At 34.7% G+C, this 19,004-nt stretch overlaps 2 protein-coding genes across 2 annotated transcripts; one reads left to right on the top strand and one right to left on the bottom strand.

Annotated features, from left to right (window-relative positions):
- Window positions 1-3,993: 3,993 nt before the first annotated feature.
- On the bottom strand, window positions 3,994-8,969 carry LOC124541042. Its single transcript, XM_047118848.1, has 4 exons — window positions 8,856-8,969; window positions 8,634-8,820; window positions 4,724-5,086; window positions 3,994-4,318 (listed from the first exon to the last, which is right to left on the bottom strand). The coding sequence occupies exons 1-4, from the start codon at window positions 8,967-8,969 to the stop codon at window positions 4,194-4,196; spliced, it is 789 nt and encodes a 262-aa protein (XP_046974804.1). The 3' UTR covers window positions 3,994-4,193.
- A 1,417-nt stretch (window positions 8,970-10,386) lies between these two features.
- LOC124541039 (gustatory receptor for sugar taste 64a-like) lies at window positions 10,387-17,186 on the top strand. Its single transcript, XM_047118834.1, has 9 exons — window positions 10,387-10,412; window positions 10,639-10,820; window positions 11,022-11,222; window positions 12,025-12,129; window positions 12,212-12,396; window positions 14,821-14,990; window positions 15,568-15,733; window positions 16,339-16,428; window positions 17,133-17,186. Exons 1-9 carry the CDS (start codon window positions 10,387-10,389, stop codon window positions 17,184-17,186), a joined length of 1,179 nt encoding a protein of 392 aa, XP_046974790.1.
- The last annotated feature ends 1,818 nt before the right edge of the window (window positions 17,187-19,004 follow it).

Below are 19,004 nucleotides of genomic sequence, written 5' to 3'. Positions count from 1 at the left end.
CCCCATAGAGCACGCGTGGGCCATACTCCAAAGAAAGGCTTCGAGGAATTTTCCTGCAAATATTGCGACGGATGAGCCACTTTTTTGCATCTTAGTCGGACCTGGGACAATATACCGTAGCAAGACTTGGATAACTTAATCCAAAGTATGAAAAAATGTTGCAGGACGTTATAAATATCCTGGATAGTTTTACAGGCTACTGATTTTTCATATGACTGTTCAAAACAATAACTTTTCTACATTTTTCACATTTTCTTGAGACAAACATTAATTGTTAGTTTTACCAATATTTTACGTTTTTTCTATATTTAAGGATAAAATTGTTTACGCAAAATAATATGGTTTATTTTTTATTCTGGAATATAGTCAGATAAATGGGCTTTATAAAAATATAAACATGTTTCAGGTTATCTTTAATAAATTTTGAGTCAATTCAAAATATCCCTAGACAATGTTGATGTGTGTATACTTCTTGCGCGCAACCACTTTGTTGAACCAGCTTTCGTCGGCAGTTTTTCCGAACCGATACGACATGGGAACCTTTAAGAAAAGAGCATACTATTTCCTTAAATACCGCACCTGTAAGACCTCCGTTGCAGATTTACATGGGTGGTAATCACTTTCCATCAAGTGAGCCTCCTGCTCGTTTAACAAACAAAAAAAAAACATTAATAACCATTTGAAATTTTTTGTGCTCCTAGATTTGAAGCCTTCAATTATAGTCTCATTGTTTTAACCACTAGAGTACCGTTGCTTTTAAGATGATATTTATGACAAAATCAAATAAAAAAAAAATGACACCGAACTCGTTTAGACACGAAGCCACGTGACGACTGACGATGGGCAAAACTTTCACGAGGTTTCTCAAATAAAAGCGACATTAAAAGCATCGAATTCACAGAGTACGATGGAAATTTCATGTGACATATATGTTACAAAGAAATTTCTTTTTAGTGTAATTACACTTTCAGAAAGCAATTATTACTAGTTGCTAAGCAAGCCCGTCTGGGTAGGTATCACCCACTCATCAGTTATTCTACCGCCAAATAACAGTACTCAGTATTGTTGTGTTCCGGTTTGAAGGGTGAGTGAGCCAGTGTAACTACAGACACAAGGGACATAACATCTTAGTTCCCAAGGTTGGTGGCACATTGACGATGTAAGGAATAGTTAATATTTCTTACAGCGTCATTGTCTATGGGTGATGGTGACCACTTACAATCAGGAGGACCATATGCTCATCCGCCAACCTATAATATAAAAAAAAATCAATTTAAGTAGAATTTATAATCGAGTTCTCTCGAGTGAATATTGAGCAAAACCTTGATCTATCTTGATATTTTATCTGTAACTATCTGATAAGTCAATCTAAATTATTTTTACTTCTATACCAATATTATTAATGTGAAAGTAAGTCTCTTTGTCAGTCTGTCTGTCGCTCTTTCACGACCAAGAAACTGACTCAAATTTGATGAAATTTCTTATGAAGCATACTTGAAGTCCAAGAAAGAACATAGGCTACTTTTTTTGCCTAACTCATTATAACAACAACAACAATAACAACAACAGGATTTAAATTCCCACTGCTGGGCTAAAGGCTTCCTTTCCCTTTAAGGAGAAGGTTTGGAAAATATTCCACCACGCTGTTCCAATGCGGGTTGGTGGAATGCACATGTGGCAGAATTTCTTTGAAATTTGTCACATGCAGGTTTCCTCACGATGTTTTCCTTCACCGCTGAGCACGAGATGAATTATAAAAACAAGTTAAGCACATGAATATTCAGCGATGCTTCCCTGGGTTTGAACCCGCAATCATCGGTTAAGATGCACACATTCTAACCACTGAGTCATCTCGACTCATTATAAACAACCATCAAAAACGCGAACGAAGCAGTGAGCGACATCTAGTCCATAATAATAGTGTTTGCACGACACATTTCTATTTATTCTCCTATAACATTATTTTTGAAACAAAATGATATTGAAAATAATCTAAAGCAATATCATGTAAATCTTACTCGGGTTTAAGCCCGCATTAAAAAGTTTTTTCGAATACAGTAGCAATATCTCATAATATGGGATCTCTATATTTATTAAAATTGATTCGATTCGATATTGTAAACGAAAATATGAGAAACTAACGGGGTATCGTATTAATTTTTCTACAAATTTACGCGTAGAAGTGCTATCTGCCTATCCCTTTCTCACACACACTATCCTCGTGTCTGTGTGAAAGGGATAGGCAGACAGCACATTAGGTATCCCATGTTCCTGACTGACTTTGCCAGCATTTGATGATAAGTTGAGTACATAATAAATGACAAACAAACACAATTTCTCATATGTGCTATTCGTTAGCATCATCATTACATAGTACAAAATCAAGTCGCTTACCGCTGTCTGTCCCTATGTATGCTTAGATCTTTAAAATTACGCAACGGATTTTGATGTTTTTTTTTTTTAACAGATAGGAAAGTTTTGTATGAAAAACATGAACAATATAGTTAACAAACACTGATAATTTAAAAAGTGTCTAATGTAATGTCGTAAATGAACAAATTCTGTAGTATATTTAGTATCAGTATTGCACCCGTGCGAAGCTGGGCGGATCACTAGTATTAGTTATTATTACTTCTTAGGAAGATTATATCTTCGGTAGATTGACAAGAATTGAGAAAATTTATAGGACGTGTCACTTTCATTCAAATATATCGTAAATACACGACGAATTATAATGCGGGTTTAATAGATAGAATGATTCTGAGAAAAGTTTATTAAGGTATAATACATGCACAGCATAGTAGAGGTATTTTGAGTTTGTAAAGTAATGTCGTTAGACATAACGCTTTATATTGTATGATGATTGAAAGACTATGAACGATGTAAGACATTCTGTAGTATATTATTTAGTATAGCACCCTTGCGAAGCCGGGGCAGGTCGCTAGTTGACAATAAAACGCGACAGAATTAAAAGTATAACACTGAAGTGTAGCAAATTACAGATACTTCTACAAATAACAGAGGAATTTTGTTTAATAATAAATAAAAAACAATAAGTGTATAATTAATTAAATTACAACAGAGCGGTGGAAACAAGTATTGCCAGTTAATAATAGTGTTAGTCTATAATTTTCGTAGTAAAAGCTGTCATTCATTTACAACACTAAAACGATAAAATATTTATCTACCTAATATACATTTATTGATCGATGAAACGCTGTTGTGTTTAATGACAGCTCATGTTTTATATACATTTGTACTCCTATCATGGTGAGTATGTAATTATTTGAATAAAGAACGTCTTTAGAATTTAAATATGGATTTATTTTGTGATTGATTTCAGTTTCATTAAGAGCTTTGACGATGTGAGTATTTTTTTTTAAATTGTGTTTTAGTTTTTGCGGGCAATGATTGTCACTTATGGAGTTTCAAATTAAGTATGAGGCAGCTTAGACTGCATTTTTGTTATATAAATAAGAACGTAACTGATTTCATCATTCGAGTCCCATTTCCTACCTTTGTTAACAAACTTTTAACTCGTTGAAACTTGTAACGGATGCTAAAAAAATGGGTCAACCGACCTGTACAAAGTACCTTTCTATCGTACTGTACGCGTTATCAAGTTCTGAATATTTTATTATTAATAAATTTGAAACGACTTATTTACAAAACATCAGATTTTATCATTCCTCTTTTTCTGTAGTTACATGCTTGATATTTAGAATGCTTTACTTTTTGATTGCTCTGTTACAAGGTAAGTTTGTATATATAAAAAAATATATTTGGTTCGTCTGTTAAGAAATTCTTATCAGCACGGAATTTGGAAATTTTTCTTCCATATCTGTATCTATTTTGCAATTTGTGCTATTCTTGATATATATGACATTCTAGAAAAAAAAAAATAATGACACTTTTTTCACACAATATAGTGCAATATTCACTGACCAAAATGCATTAATATAGTGTTATAAATCAAACAATTATAAAAATAAAAAAAAGATTTATTTGGCCTTCGGCCTCAAGTACATACACTATTTATGACTAAACAAAATTAAACAAACATAAAAAAAAATTAGTAATCGGTAATTATTCGGGCAGAGCTTCCGCACACTTCAAAAGTTAACAAATGAATGAGCTCTTATCGCCAATATCTCGTCTTATATAGGCAGGTGTGGTGTTGCTAAATTAAAATATTAGTCTTCCTCCAACACGGCCTCTCCTGACGGGGCTGCGTCCCCGAAGCCCTCAGATGAACTTGTGGATGGACCGGTAACACCCACAACATCCGATAACTGCTCAGCATTGTCATCATTGGTTTCTGAGGAAATAAACACACAAAAATCCATCATTAGTCACGTCTGTTCTATTACTCAACAAGGCATATATTTGTATATTTGTCAACTACATAAGCCATTTTGAATAGACTACATAGGTTTTACACAGGTCTGTTCCCACGCAACCGAATACCTCGCACAAAGTCGTGTGTACGAACAGGTTTTACATCAGTCTATAGTAGGTCACCCCAGATACCTATACATCATGGATTTACACAGGTCTGTTGTCAGCTGCGCAACTGACTCACCCCCGAAACCATTGTGGTCAACCCAATACCCCGCGCACAGGCTTTACATGGGTCTTTTCCACTAGCACGTCTCACATTTACATGCCACAATAAATAAATGAAGTAAAGACAAATAACAACTCATGCACAACAAGTAAATACCTTCAAAAAATGCAGCACAATTTTCGGGTGTCCATTCACCCTTCCATAAAACCATATATGTTGCAGCTACCTGAGTAGTTTTGCCATAGGCACCAGCCAACAATTGGACTTCGTATCTATCATTAGGGAGCGCCTTCGTTACTTTATAAGGGCCCCTCATACCACTGTCAAGTTTCCCGGTGCTTTGAGAGTTCTTGATCACGTAAACCAAGTCATTTACTTGATACTTTTTAGGAGGTTTTCTATTTTTATTAACATAAGCATCTTGTTTGTTTCTATTATCGCGAATAAGCTCTTCAGCTCGTTGCCGTCTTAATTCGCGGGTCGCGTAGCGATTTGGATTTGAACCTTCGTAGGTTATGTCTTTAATCAAGCTATTTATTAACGGAGTAGTCGAATCAGTGCCGATGAGAAGATTAAGTGCCGAGTATTGGGTTGTCTTATGTTTAGTGATATTTAATACTAGTTGTAATTTCCATAATACTTTTGACCAATCATTTTTATTATAATTTACTTCAACCCTTATCATATTAAGTACTGTGCGGCAGTAACGTTCAACTTGGCCGTTTTCTTGGTGCATTTCGGGAGTAATAAAATGCACTTCGACACCGTAACCAGATATCCAGTTAATAAATTCGTAATTATCAAACATACGACTTCTATCACACACTAGCTTTTTAAAACTACCGAACAGCGATACAATTTGAGTTATTACACGCTTTAGCTCACTACTATCTTGGCGTTTTAACGCGAACAGTAAACAATATTTTGTATATGCATCAATTATAATGAGTACGTGTTTATGACCATCGCTATCTCTCAGCGGCCCGAGTACGTCGGCGTGTAACACGTCAAATGGTACCGAATCTTTTTGCCACGAAGATATAGGTTGTAAAGGTGCTCGGGGAGTTTGTTTATGAGAAATGCAGATAACGCAGTGTGTGACATATTTCGCAACAAATCGTCTTAGACCGGGGAACCAAAAGTGCCGTAGGATCAGATCAATCGTTTTGTCTATACCGATGTGTTCATGCTCATCGTGGAAAACGCGTAACAAGCTTAATCTAAATGCTTTTGGTACATAACACAAGAATCGCGCTTGCTCACCCGTGACGTCGTATTTATAATACAAGAGGTCATTACGTTTTACATAACGCGTGTTATCTAATTCACCGTTATTTAATTTCTCTAACAAAGAAATGGTTTCCTCGTCACCTGCTTGTGCCACTTGAGCCCAATTTTGGGGCTTTCGAATGATATCGACAACATTGACCGGGTTTCTGCTTAAATAATCGACATGTGACATAAGTGTGCCCTTACGATATTCTAGCGAGAAATCAAAATCCTGCATATACATCCACCACCTTGCAACTCTGGGTTGGAGATCCTTTTTGCGTTGCGTCATTTTTAGCGCATTACAATCTGTGATTATTTTAAAAGTTTTGCCAATTAAATATTGTCTAAAATGTTGCAATGATTTTACTACCGCAAGGGTCTCCAACTCATAGCTGTGGTATTTGGACTCCGCGCCGGCAGTTAATTTGCTAAAATATGCGACTACCCGCCTACAACCGTCTTTATGTATTTGCATAAGAATACCGCCATAGCCAATTGAACTGGCATCAGTATGTAATTCGGTCATTAAGTCAGGGTCGAATATAGCTAGAATTGGTTCATTTGTTAAATAAGAAATTATTTCCTGACGTGCGTCTTCATGTTCGTCGGTCCAGTCAAAATTTATTCCCTTCCTAGTTAGGGCTGCAATGCGCGCGGTCTTAATCGCGTAATTAGGTATGTATCTACGAAAATACCCAGCGAGGCCTAGGAATTGCCGCACCTGTTTGACATTATTCGGGGGTGGTGATTTAACTAACGCGTCAATTTTATAAGTGCTCGGCCTAACCTGACCATCGCGTATAATCCTACCGAGATATTCAATTTCATTGGTTAGAAAAGTGCATTTCTTTAAGTTGATAGAAAATCCTGCCTCTGTCAAAGTTTTAATTACCGAATCTAATAAAATAAGGTTTTCGTTAGTGCTTTGTGTCAATATAAGTACGTCATCGATATAGACTACAACCTGTCCAGCCTCAATAAAGGATTTTAGCGTCTTAGCAATAGTTTTCTGATAAAAAATCGGTGCATTTGCTAATCCATAGGGGACCTTACAATATTCGTAGTGGCCTTCCGGGGTAACAAATGCCGTCTTATGAATAGAATCCTCAGCAACTCTAAGTTGGTGAAACCCAGATACCATATCTAAGGAACTAAACCAGCGAGCTTTACCTAATCGGTCTATGTAGTCATTAATCAACGGTAGGGGATGTCTAGTTTTAACAGTAATTCGATTCAGTGCACGGTAGTCCACCACCATTCTATCAGAACCATCTTTCTTTTTCACCAATAGAATTGGGCTAGCGTACTCCGAGTCAGATTCACGAATTATACTTTTATTAAGCAAATCTTTAACTATTTCGCGAACTTTTAATTTTTCATCGTGTGATAATTTATAGGGTCTATAATAAACGGGTACATTAGTTGTCAGTTTAATATGCATTTCACTATCCTTTACAGTTGTGATCGCGGTACCACTTAAAAAGAATTTTGAATACTTGGCTAGAATCTCTAATAATCGTTCTCTATCTTTTCCAGACACAGACGTATTTACTTGTTCGGATAAACAAACTGAATTTACTGGCAAAATATTGCTTTCAATAGGTTCACTACGAATTATACGCTGACAATCACCGGTCCTAACATATGTTATGCCTTTTCTATTTAACACGTCGGTGCCAATAATTACGGGTACATTTAAATTACTATCATCGACTATATAAAAATCAATTTCTATTGTTAAGTCACTGAATTCAACGGGCAACGTTACATACGATTCTGATTTCACTTCCATACCACCTAAGCCACGTAATAATTGATTTGTAGGTCTTAATTGACATGAAAAATGTTTAACAATATTTTTCGACATTAGAGAGACACATGAACCACTATCGATCAAAACATCTAACGGGATTCCCGAGATAACAGCGGTTGTTACATCACGATTTTTATAACTACCCACAAGTTCGCGACAAAAATTAACACCATTATTGTTTCGTGAACTCGACCGTTCTTTGGCAAAACACATATTCTCGGAATGACCTACCTTTTTACAAAATGTACACTTCAACACATCAACATGAGACGTTACCGGTAGCGCGATTGCTCTTTCGTTGTTATTATTAATTGTAGTTGTATTCAATCGTTTACTACAATCTACACTTTTATGGCCAAATTGCTTACAATGATAACATTTAATTGATTTTGAATCGTTTGAACTGTATTTGCGTTTTAAAAGGTTGCGATTTAAATTGTTATTATTAGAGAATTTATCAAACCGACTATAGTTAGTAGATATTTTTCTATTTGAATTGTTAGAAGGTTTAACAAAGCTAGACAAAAACTCCACTATAGAATCGGGCGATAATTTAGCGTTAATAGCCATAGCGCGGATTTGTGGATCTACGATTCCACGTATAATAATGGCAGTAAGTAGCTCGTTGCTTAGACCTTTAACTATGCGTAACTTTAAAAGCGATCTACGTGCATATTCGGCGTATGTGGAGTATTTGTCGGACTCTGTTCGCATAACGTCATAAAGAACATTCGCGACATCGACAGAGCGTGGGCATAAGGCTTTTAATTCTAGTTTGAAATTGGACCATGTGCGAATATCACTTGTCCATTGGCTAAGCCAGGTACGAGATTCCCCTTTCAGGCAATGTCCGATGCGAGCAAGGCATTCTTTGTCGCCCCATTGGTTCAAAATACGCGCTCTTTCTACCTCATCACACCACGTGTCGAAGTCATGAACACTCGGATCAAAATCAGAGACAAAATATCGATTGGATCTGACCTGAGCACAGCTGATAGCGGTCAAGAGCCGCTCGGCAGCATTCGTCACCACATCTTCGGACTGCGATAACCCCGTCTGGCTGGTTTGCGGAGTCGGTGGCGGCGTAACCACGTGGCCGCGTGGCGGAGTCGGCGCCCCAGGCGTCGATGCGGCTGCTGGTGCGGCGCTTTGCAGCGCGACAGCGCGACTAGTGCCGGCACTGCCTGATGCTTGCGTCTCCACAGACGCACGAGACTGCTCCTCCAAAGCGCGAAGTCTGGTCAGGATCTCTTCCATTGAGTTGGGAGGAGTTTGTCCTCGACGTCTTCGTTTGTTACGTTTATCGTTGTTCGACATTACACTGATGGAAGCATTGCCCGAATATTTAAATTACTAAACCGCGTGGGAGGGTAGAATTAAGTTTCATCTATAGCACCAGAAATGTGTTTACGGCTATAACAGCCTTCGAATCCCACTTCTGATGTTATAAATCAAACAATTATAAAAATAAAAAAAAGATTTATTTGGCCTTCGGCCTCAAGTACATACACTATTTATGACTAAACAAAATTAAACAAACATAAAAAAAAATTAGTAATCGGTAATTATTCGGGCAGAGCTTCCGCACACTTCAAAAGTTAACAAATGAATGAGCTCTTATCGCCAATATCTCGTCTTATATAGGCAGGTGTGGTGTTGCTAAATTAAAATATTAGTCTTCCTCCAACAATAGTATAATTTATTAGCACTTGCACACACTTTGCTTAGCATATTTAAATAACTAGCCTTCTTCAGATTCAGAACATTAATATTATACAAGTAATAAAACTAGATATTCTACAGAAAATGTTACTTTTAGTATGAATTGATTCATTATTTCCAAATTATTTTTCAATAAACTTACAAAAATAATTTGTTTGAGTAGTAAAATGAACAGATTTCTTGAATTGTGCTTGAAATGTTTTAGATACAATGAGAGCCCGAGTAATTTATAATGGAGAAGGAAAACATTTCAAAAGTGCGAAGCTTAAACGCGATGTAAGAATTAATGCTTATATTTTACTTAGAAAATTTTCTCTTCATTAAAAATTGTAAAACGATATTTATGATAATTATCGGAAAATACTTAAATATGAATATTTATCGTAAAGTTTTTTTAATTAATATAATGAAGAGTGGAACGTTTAGTATCTTGTTTAAAAGGTTATTTCCAAATCAAAATTTAAATGAATAAATATTGGACAACATCACATACATTACTCTGATCCCAATGTAAGTAGCTAAAGCACTTGTGTTATGAAAAATCAGTAGTTACAATGTTACCATAAACACCCAGACCCAAGGCAACATAGAAAACTAATGATTTTTTTTTATGTCAACTCGGCTGGGAATTGAACTCGGGACCTCAGAGTGGCATACCCATGAAAACCAATGTACACATTACTCGACCACGGAGGTTGTCAAACATTTATTCATAAACGTTTTGGGGACGAAGCAATCTAATAAATGATGTATGATCTGACAGTGCCTCAATTATGGGAATTGAAATAGGTTTAATATACTCGATAAACAATCAATCAAGTCACAACTTTGTGAATCGTTAGGGACAATCTGAAGATTAAAAACAAGTATGTAATTAAGAAACAATTAACTTCTCCAAATAAAAGAAACTTCGAAGTGACGTCAGAAGAAGGTAAAAAAAGTTGGGAAGCGGAACAACAAAACTGAAAGATAAATATAATGAACGTAATGATAAATAAATGATATGTTGAAAATGAAAGCTACTGAAGATCTTATTCGGCAATGAGATGAATGAAAGAAAAAATAAGCAAGCAAAGGAACATCTCCATATTTCCTTCTTCAAAGAGAACGCCCTAGTTTCCTTTGAAAAGTATCAATAATTGAGGCTTCTTATAGCAAAAAAGACTAAAAAAATCTTTTAATTATTACATTAAAAAAATTTGAAAATTTTTCCTAAGCACAGTTATCATAAGCTTGGGAGTAATATTTTTTTTTATCGTTCTAGCTTACCTACAATGACCACAGTTTTCATGATCGCTCGGTGGTTTGGCATTCCAACGTTTGGAGGTAGCTTTTTCCTGTACTGGGCTTTATTAATCTTGACCATGCTGGCTGCTATGGTTGTTGCAGCCATTTGGAAGCTAATTCGGTTGCTTAGTGGGATAGCGACAAATAATACAAGTGGACGTTAGTTATTCTAAATTACATTAGGTTCATAATCATTCTCATACATAATTCAAAAAGTATGTGTGACCGTACATGTGTGTGCGTGTATGTGCGCATGTATATTGTCTGCGTATTTATCTTCAATCATCAATAAAAGTAATCAAAACTATATCCATATTTATTTCATTGACTATTACTGTAGTTTTTTATAATTTTCAGAAGTAATGGCACGACTATCGGGATTAATATTTTATGGGAATGGATTGTTCTCGTTAATACTTTCATGGAAATTTGTTAATAAATGGAAAACTCTTTCGATTGATTGGTTAAAAATGGAGACGGGTGAAATTAATTTTCCGCCCGACGTAACTATCAGAAGACGCGTCATATTTGTAGTAACATTTGTGGCTTTACTTGCAATTGGTAAGTTTAGAATTATTAAACATTTTATAGGCTTCGAGGCGTCCTAGTGTTCCTGTTATTTTATTATCCAATCGATATTTGAACAAAAAAGGTTTCTATAATCTCTTCTACGCTAACAATATGCTCAATGTCAGCTATTAGAGCGAAAATCGAAGATTTTGAAGTTTATCTGATCCCAAATGCCTCAGCGGATATCTTGTATTTTAACTAAATATTGCAAATTGAAAACCTTGGTGTCATCCCTGAACTTAGGCTCAATATGTGATTATAATTTATTTCAATTTATACGAAAAATAACAAAAAAATAATATTTTCATTATTCTATTTACTCTTAATAAAACAACAATTAAATTATTCATTTAGCATCTAAATATTAAAGGTACATCACCATTTCTTTAGCTATATTTTATTTTTTACAGCAAATTAAACGATATTATTAATTTAGTTGTGTCAAGAAGGCATCGAATCTTTTCAAATTTCAATATACCTATTTTTTTATTCTAACATTAAATTCATAAACAAACATTATCCTTATTACTTTTGCCAATTGTTTGCTCATGTAAAATATTTCAAATAGTCAATTGCATATATTTTTCTCATACTTTTCGATCAAACCGTACTATAATATATATATATATATATATATATATATATATATATATATATATATATATATATATATATATATATATAAACAGTAATATATACTATAATTTATATTAAAATCTATAATAAACGAGTAACTAGAATTACATGTCATGTAGTAAATATTTTTTTTAAATTTCGAAGGCTTTGATTACAGCGGAACATACTTTAAGTATGATATCAGCTACGGGCCTAGATTGTCCTTTTAATGAATACTTCGAAAGATACATTTTGTCTTCTCATGGATTTCTATTGAAAACTTGTAAGTTTATTTTACATTGTCTCTGTACATATCTTCACCAGATCGTTATATTTTTTTTAAACAATGATATTTCTATTTTCAGCGGAGTATACACTGTGGTTGGCAATACCGATATTTATTATGAGCAAATCAGCGACAATCCTTTGGAATTTTCAAGATTTGATCATCATTTTGATAAGCATGGGATTAACGTCGAGATACTGCAGAATGAATTCGTTCGTCAAATACGTCATTAGATACGAGAAACGCGCTGGGAAAGGTAAAAAGGTACAGCTGAAGATTATACCTAATAGGCTGCCTTGTAAGATTTATGAAAGTTGAAGAAATTGGCTAGAGGCGAGATGGCCCAGTGGTTAGAACGCGTTTGTCTTATCCTATGATTGCGGGTTGATTTTCATGTGCCTAATTTATGTTTGTAATTCATCTCGGGGTTCGATCTTGGGGGTGAGTGAAACATAGTGAGGAAACCTGCATGTAATTTCAACAGAATTCTACCACATGTGAACTCCCCAACCCGCATTGAAGTTCTTAGCTAGACGGGAGAGAGGAGTCCTTAGCCCAGCAGTGGGAAATTGGCAGGCTGTTGTTGTTGTTGTAGCAATTTGCACCAATCAGGTTTAAGCGACGATGACCGACACAGGTCGAAATATGTTACAATTTTTTTTTATGGAATAGGTTGGCGGACTGGTATATGGGACACCTGATGGTAAGTCGTCACCATTACCCATAGACAATGACGCTGTAAGAAATGTAAACTATTCCTTAAATCGTCAATGCGCCACTAACCTTAGGAACTAAGATATTATGTCCATTGTGCCTGTAGTTACACTGGCTCACTCATCCTTTAAACCGGAACACAACAATACTGGATACTGTTGTTTGGCGGTAGAATAACTGATGAGTGGGTACCTGGTACCCAGTCGGGCTTGCACAAAGCCAAACCACCAAAATATCGCCAAAATATCAAAGGAAGGCAATAACAAACAATACAACTTATTATAATCTTAACCGTTAATATGATTCCATTAAATTTAAAAATGATACACAAACATTCGCGTACCTTCGACCTCGTTTACGAGTTCACTTAAAGTGACAGTTGTCAGAATTAGAGACGAATTCGTCCTATTTTTGACGTGTACGCATGCGTGGCATTCAAGATTGATTGTATGATGGTGCACTAAAAAACTTCGAAGATTGATACAATATATATTCAAGTATTTACGGTGCCGAATCGAAAATAATGAATATTTTCTAAGAACCAACTCGAACCAATTATAGAATATGATGGTGAAATATTAAAAAGTACAATATAAAAAAAAGTAAAGGAAATTTTCCATTGCTAGACTAAGGCCTCCTCTCCCATTGAGGAGAAGGTTTGGAACAAATTCCACTACGCTGTTCCAATGCGGTTTGATGGAATGAACATGTGGCAGAATTTCGATGAAATAAAATACATATTGTTTGTCTCTGTTGTTGTTGGTTTAGCTTCTTTATGTTAAACAAATCAATGTTACAATCAATCAAACTTTATTGGTGAACGTTCTATTTACGTAGGTTAATTATTAAGGTTTATAAACTGTTTATCATTGTAACAGCCTGTAAATTACTGGAGAGGGATTGGAACATATTCCAACACTCTGTTTCAATGCGGGTTGGTTGAATGCACATATGGCAGAATTTCAATGAAACATGCAGTTTTCCTCACGATGTTTTCATTCACCCGGCGGTGAATGAACACATCGTGAAAACATCGTTAAGCACGAGATGAATTATAAACGCAAATTCAGCACATATTTAGTGATGTTTGCTGGTTTTGAAACCGTAATCTTCGGTTGAGATGCACGTGTTCTAACAACTGGGCCAGCTCGGCTCTCTGCAATTGCAACATAGTCTATGATATACGAAGTGTAGTGTAGTATATGTACGGAGTATAGTGAGATATGAAGTAAGTTCTTACAAAATAGCATTGCGAGTCCAAATTTAAGTGAGAGATTTTTTTTAATAATATTTACTGTAAGCAATATTCACAGGCATATCCAAATACTAGTTTGGTATACTTTTAAAAATGTTTCATTATCTATTATTGTGACACAAAAACTGACCATTTTTATTTTTATTTCTATACATTTATTTAAAATAGACGAATATTTACTAAATTATTTTATATCAACTACTAGATAACTTATGTTATTCAGTATGATTAAAATATTTTTAAGATATTTGCGTGTTTATAACATAAATAAAATATTTGTTTATTTTATTTCATTTTCGGGGAACATACAGCATAGTATAATAAACAAACATTTGATACCAAATAAGCCTTACATAAGCCAAGTTTCCACGGTTACATGAAAACATGGAGTAAATCTAATATGATAATTAAACAATAATTAATAGACAATCATAATATATTGTATTGTATTATATAATAGCTACCAAACTTGACTGAAAATGTTTGGACTTTAATGTTATCTATACTATAAAATATACATTATAAATGTAAAAGTAAATATGTCTGTCTTTCACTACCAAACCACATAACCTAATTTGATGATATTTAATATGAAGCAAACATGAGCTACAAGAAAGGACATAGGCTCCTTTTTTTACTTAAGACAACCAACCCCAAAAGCGCCAGTGAACCGCGGAAGACAACTTCTATAGAATAACATCACATAGTATGTGTTTTAGTTTGGGACTGATTACTGTTTCCAAGCAAATACCTGGTGTAGGATCAGACAGGCATACGTGCAACAAGCAGCGTTGGTTCGAAAGATCGACGAAGATCTGGGTCCTTTGGTGTTTCTCTCCAACTTGAATAACTTATACTTCATCTGTCTGCAGCTGTTTTTGGGCATAAGGTTAGTATCCAAAGTGTAGTCAATGCAAAATGTATCACAATAAAAATTTACTCAATGTTTCTATAGTCAGGAAAATTACAAATGCTTTATACAGTTATAACAATAATATTAGGTGCGTGTTATAAAGATATATTGATACTGATTTTTCTGTTCTGATATATAAAAAAGGAGAACCATTTGGACAATGATCAAGAACGAGTAGAATTGATTTTGTTTAATGACCTCCATGGTCGAGTAGTCTGTACACAGGTTTTCATGGATACGCCACGTCACGGGTTCGATTCCCGGCTGAGTCGGTGTCGAAAAAAATTATTAGTTTAAAGTGTTGTATCGGGTCATGGTATTTGCGGTACAATGGTTACTTCTGATTTTCCACAGAGTGGTGTATGTGATTGATTTGATTTGAATGTCCAATATTTATATTTATTTATTTTTTAAATATCGAAGTTAAACGAAAAACAAAAACAGAAATAAACATCATATAAGACTTATCAATTTTAGTTTATGTCTGGAATTTCCTTCCTTCTGATATCTTTCATCCAATTGAAACATAATCATTCCATTTTCATTCTTACAGACGTATAGACGGAACATTAATCAACAAAATATACTACTTCTTTTCTCTTGGCTGGCTAATCTTACGCGCGTCCAGTGTGGTCCTCTCAGCTGCAGATATTAGTTTGCATTCGAAGCGGGCCTTGCCATATTTGCATTCCTGTCCCAGTACCGCCTATAATATAGAGGTAAAAATTATTTATCAATATAAAATATAAATAAGAAATGTTTTATGCAACGATTTCATGTTCTTAGATTTTGTCTTTATCTGATCTTATATTCGGTGAAGGGAAACGTCGTTTAGAAAACTACATAACATGTCGAGACATTATTCAATGGAATACCTACAGACGACCATCTGATGGTAGAAGTCACCATACCATCTACGCACTGGTGCCATGGGAAATATTTCTAATCCAAAACAATTACCAAATCTCCACTAATTTTGAGGTCTAAGAAATACTTTCCTGTATAGCTGCAATACCACCAGATAGGAGCATATTATGACAATTTCCAAATCTTTTTCAAGAGGAATCTCAGCCTTCTTTATATCCCAGAACCACCTATGTCCAGTATTGAGAGATTAATAGACTCTTATCACTTCTTATAGACGTCTAATGATACAATCTATTACATCATAAAATTTCACAAATCGTTCATAATATCTTATCAAAATTCATAGAGACTCATACATATATGTAAATGTAATATATAACAAATTACCCTCGGCTGCCCCTTAATCAAATGTACGTACATATCTCCATGATTGATCATCGTTACAACGCATTTACAGATCAAACGGCTGAAAGATCAATTGAGCCATGACGTTATAGTTTTAAGTGGAATGGGATATTTCTATTTGGATCGACAAAAACTTCTACAGGTAATATTTATCTATATCTTTTTTCTTTTTAATGTTACATTATATGACTATTGAAACCTATCCAGAATTTATTTAGAGTTGGTTTGAATTTTCTACCGACAAACAGCAATACTTGGTATTTATATGTTTCTACTTGAAGGGAAACCCCGAGTACCTACAAGCACATAATAACAGCCTGTAAATTTCCCACTGCTGAGATAAGGCCTCCTTTTCCGTTAAGGAGAGGGTTAGGAACATATTTCACTACGCTCTTCCAATGCGGGTTGGTGGAATACACATGTGGCAGAATTGCTATGAAATTAGACACATGCAACCTGCATGTGACTAATTAAATGTGTAAATTCATTCCTCACGAAATGTGTAAATGTTTTCCTTCACCGCCGAGCACGAGATAAATTATAATCACATATTAAGCACATATATGTTGTATATATAGTGGGGCTGGATTTGAATCCGCAATCATCGGTTAAGATGCACGCGTTCCAACCACTGGGCCATCTCAGCTCTTTAACCACATAAACTACATTTAAATATTATTGCATAGCATACTTTAAATCAAAGTAAGTTTGAACATATAAGGAATCCGTTGATGATGTCAAATAATAATCTACAGCTTGATTATAATTTTACTATTTTTAAATTTTATTAACAATATTATTTCTTCGCTTTATATTAAAATTATCTTTGTTTCCTTTCTATTCTAGGTTGCAGCCGTCATTGTCAAATACGAATTAATTTTACTGCAATATGATAAGTGAAATATATGTTATAATTAAATAATAAAGTTTATTAATACCTATAATCTTTAGATTCTGTACAAAACCCAAAATATATTCTTTATTCATGGAGGCCGATAAGAGGACTCTTAATCGCCTTGAGAGGGCTTGGAACATATTCCACCACGCTGTTCCAATGCGGGTTGGTGGAATGCAGATGTGGCACAATTTAGATAAAATTAGACACATGCAGGTTTCCTCACGATGTTTTCCTTCACCGCCGAGCACGAGATGAATTATAAACACAAATAAAGCACATATATATATAGCGGTGCTTGCCTAGGTTTGAACCCGCAATCATCGGTTAAGATGCACGCGTTCTGACCGCTGGGCCATCTCAGCTCTGTGCTCATGCTTTTTAAATAAATCTCCTAAAGGTGTTAACTGAATATCTCCTAAGCGGTTAGTACGATTTCGATGAAACTTTTGGTGAATTGAACCCTTGAATGGTTTGGATTGGACCCGGTAAGTGGCACACGGTCAAGAAATAAATAAAATTCGTAATCCCGGACAAAGATTTATAGCTGGGGAAAATTATTATTGCAACGAATACTGTACTGGACTGTATTGAAGGAATACTGAACTGGTCTGGTACTGGTGGGTAATATGATTGTGAATATACATAATGTTGTTGTACACATATCGTGACACAAATGTAAGCATATCCACTTTGTTAACATTATTATGGGATGCCTTGGCACCTTCAGGATAAAAATTATTCGCTGATACAGACCACGGACTCTTTTCTGTTATCAGTATATTCATTGTTATATTGAGGTGTTCTACGACGTCAGTAAAATACCTGACCTAATAAATCAAACATTTTCTTTGTGCGCCTACCCTACAATATAGAAAACATACTTGGTGGTAGGGCTTTGTGCAAGCCCGCCTGGGTAGGTACCACCCACTCATCAGATACGCCGCTAAACAACAGTACGCAGTATTGTTGTGTTCCAGTTTGAAGGGTGAGTGAGCCAGTGTAACTACAGGCACAAGGGACATAGTATCTTAGTTCCCAAGGTTGGTGGCGCTTTGACAATGTAAGGAATAGTTAATATTTTTTACAGCGTCATTGTCTATGGGTGACGGGTACCGCAAAAAAAAAAGAAAAAAATAGGCCACATAAAAAATAGTAAAATAAATATTTTTAATATATCACTGATACATTAATTTAGATATTAATTATCGGGATAAAGTGAGTTCATAGGCTAATCCTACTGGAGGGATAAACTTGTTATCAGTTGATTCGACTTTAACTTCAATTGCAGGTAAAAGAAATGTGGAAAACCGCGAACACAAAATTGAATTCTTGAAATATATTTAGGGAATTCTAGTATATGATTGTTTGTTACAAAATTGGTTTCTTATTAAAGTATTCTTAGAATTTAGAATATCATTGCTTGATATATATGTATATTATATAACTATAGTTGTATATAATTAAAAATTTTAACAAAAAGAAACACCGACTTTAAACAAAACCCTATGTTAAAATAAAATAAGTTTGCACTAAAAAGTAATAAAAATAATTGCGTATTCAACATATTTTTTAGAGCCCTCCTAAGTAAAATGAAATGAAAAATATTAGATTACTTAAAAGTCGATTTACGATTATAATATAATGTAGTTATAATTATTGCTATATTTGGAGCCGGTGTCAACCAAAAAGACCCTAAAGTATATCTATCAAATGAAAAATGGGACCACACGGGTAGCACTACCTTATAAACAAAAAAAAACATCAAAATCGGTCCACCTGTTGAAAAGTTATGAGGTAAAAAAAAAATACAGACGAATTTA

The sequence above is a fragment of the Vanessa cardui genome, chromosome 2 (assembly GCF_905220365.1).
Source record: "Vanessa cardui chromosome 2, ilVanCard2.1, whole genome shotgun sequence".
NCBI classification, from domain to species: Eukaryota; Metazoa; Arthropoda; class Insecta; order Lepidoptera; family Nymphalidae; genus Vanessa; species Vanessa cardui.
This window is presented reverse-complemented; position numbering and strand designations above follow the sequence as displayed.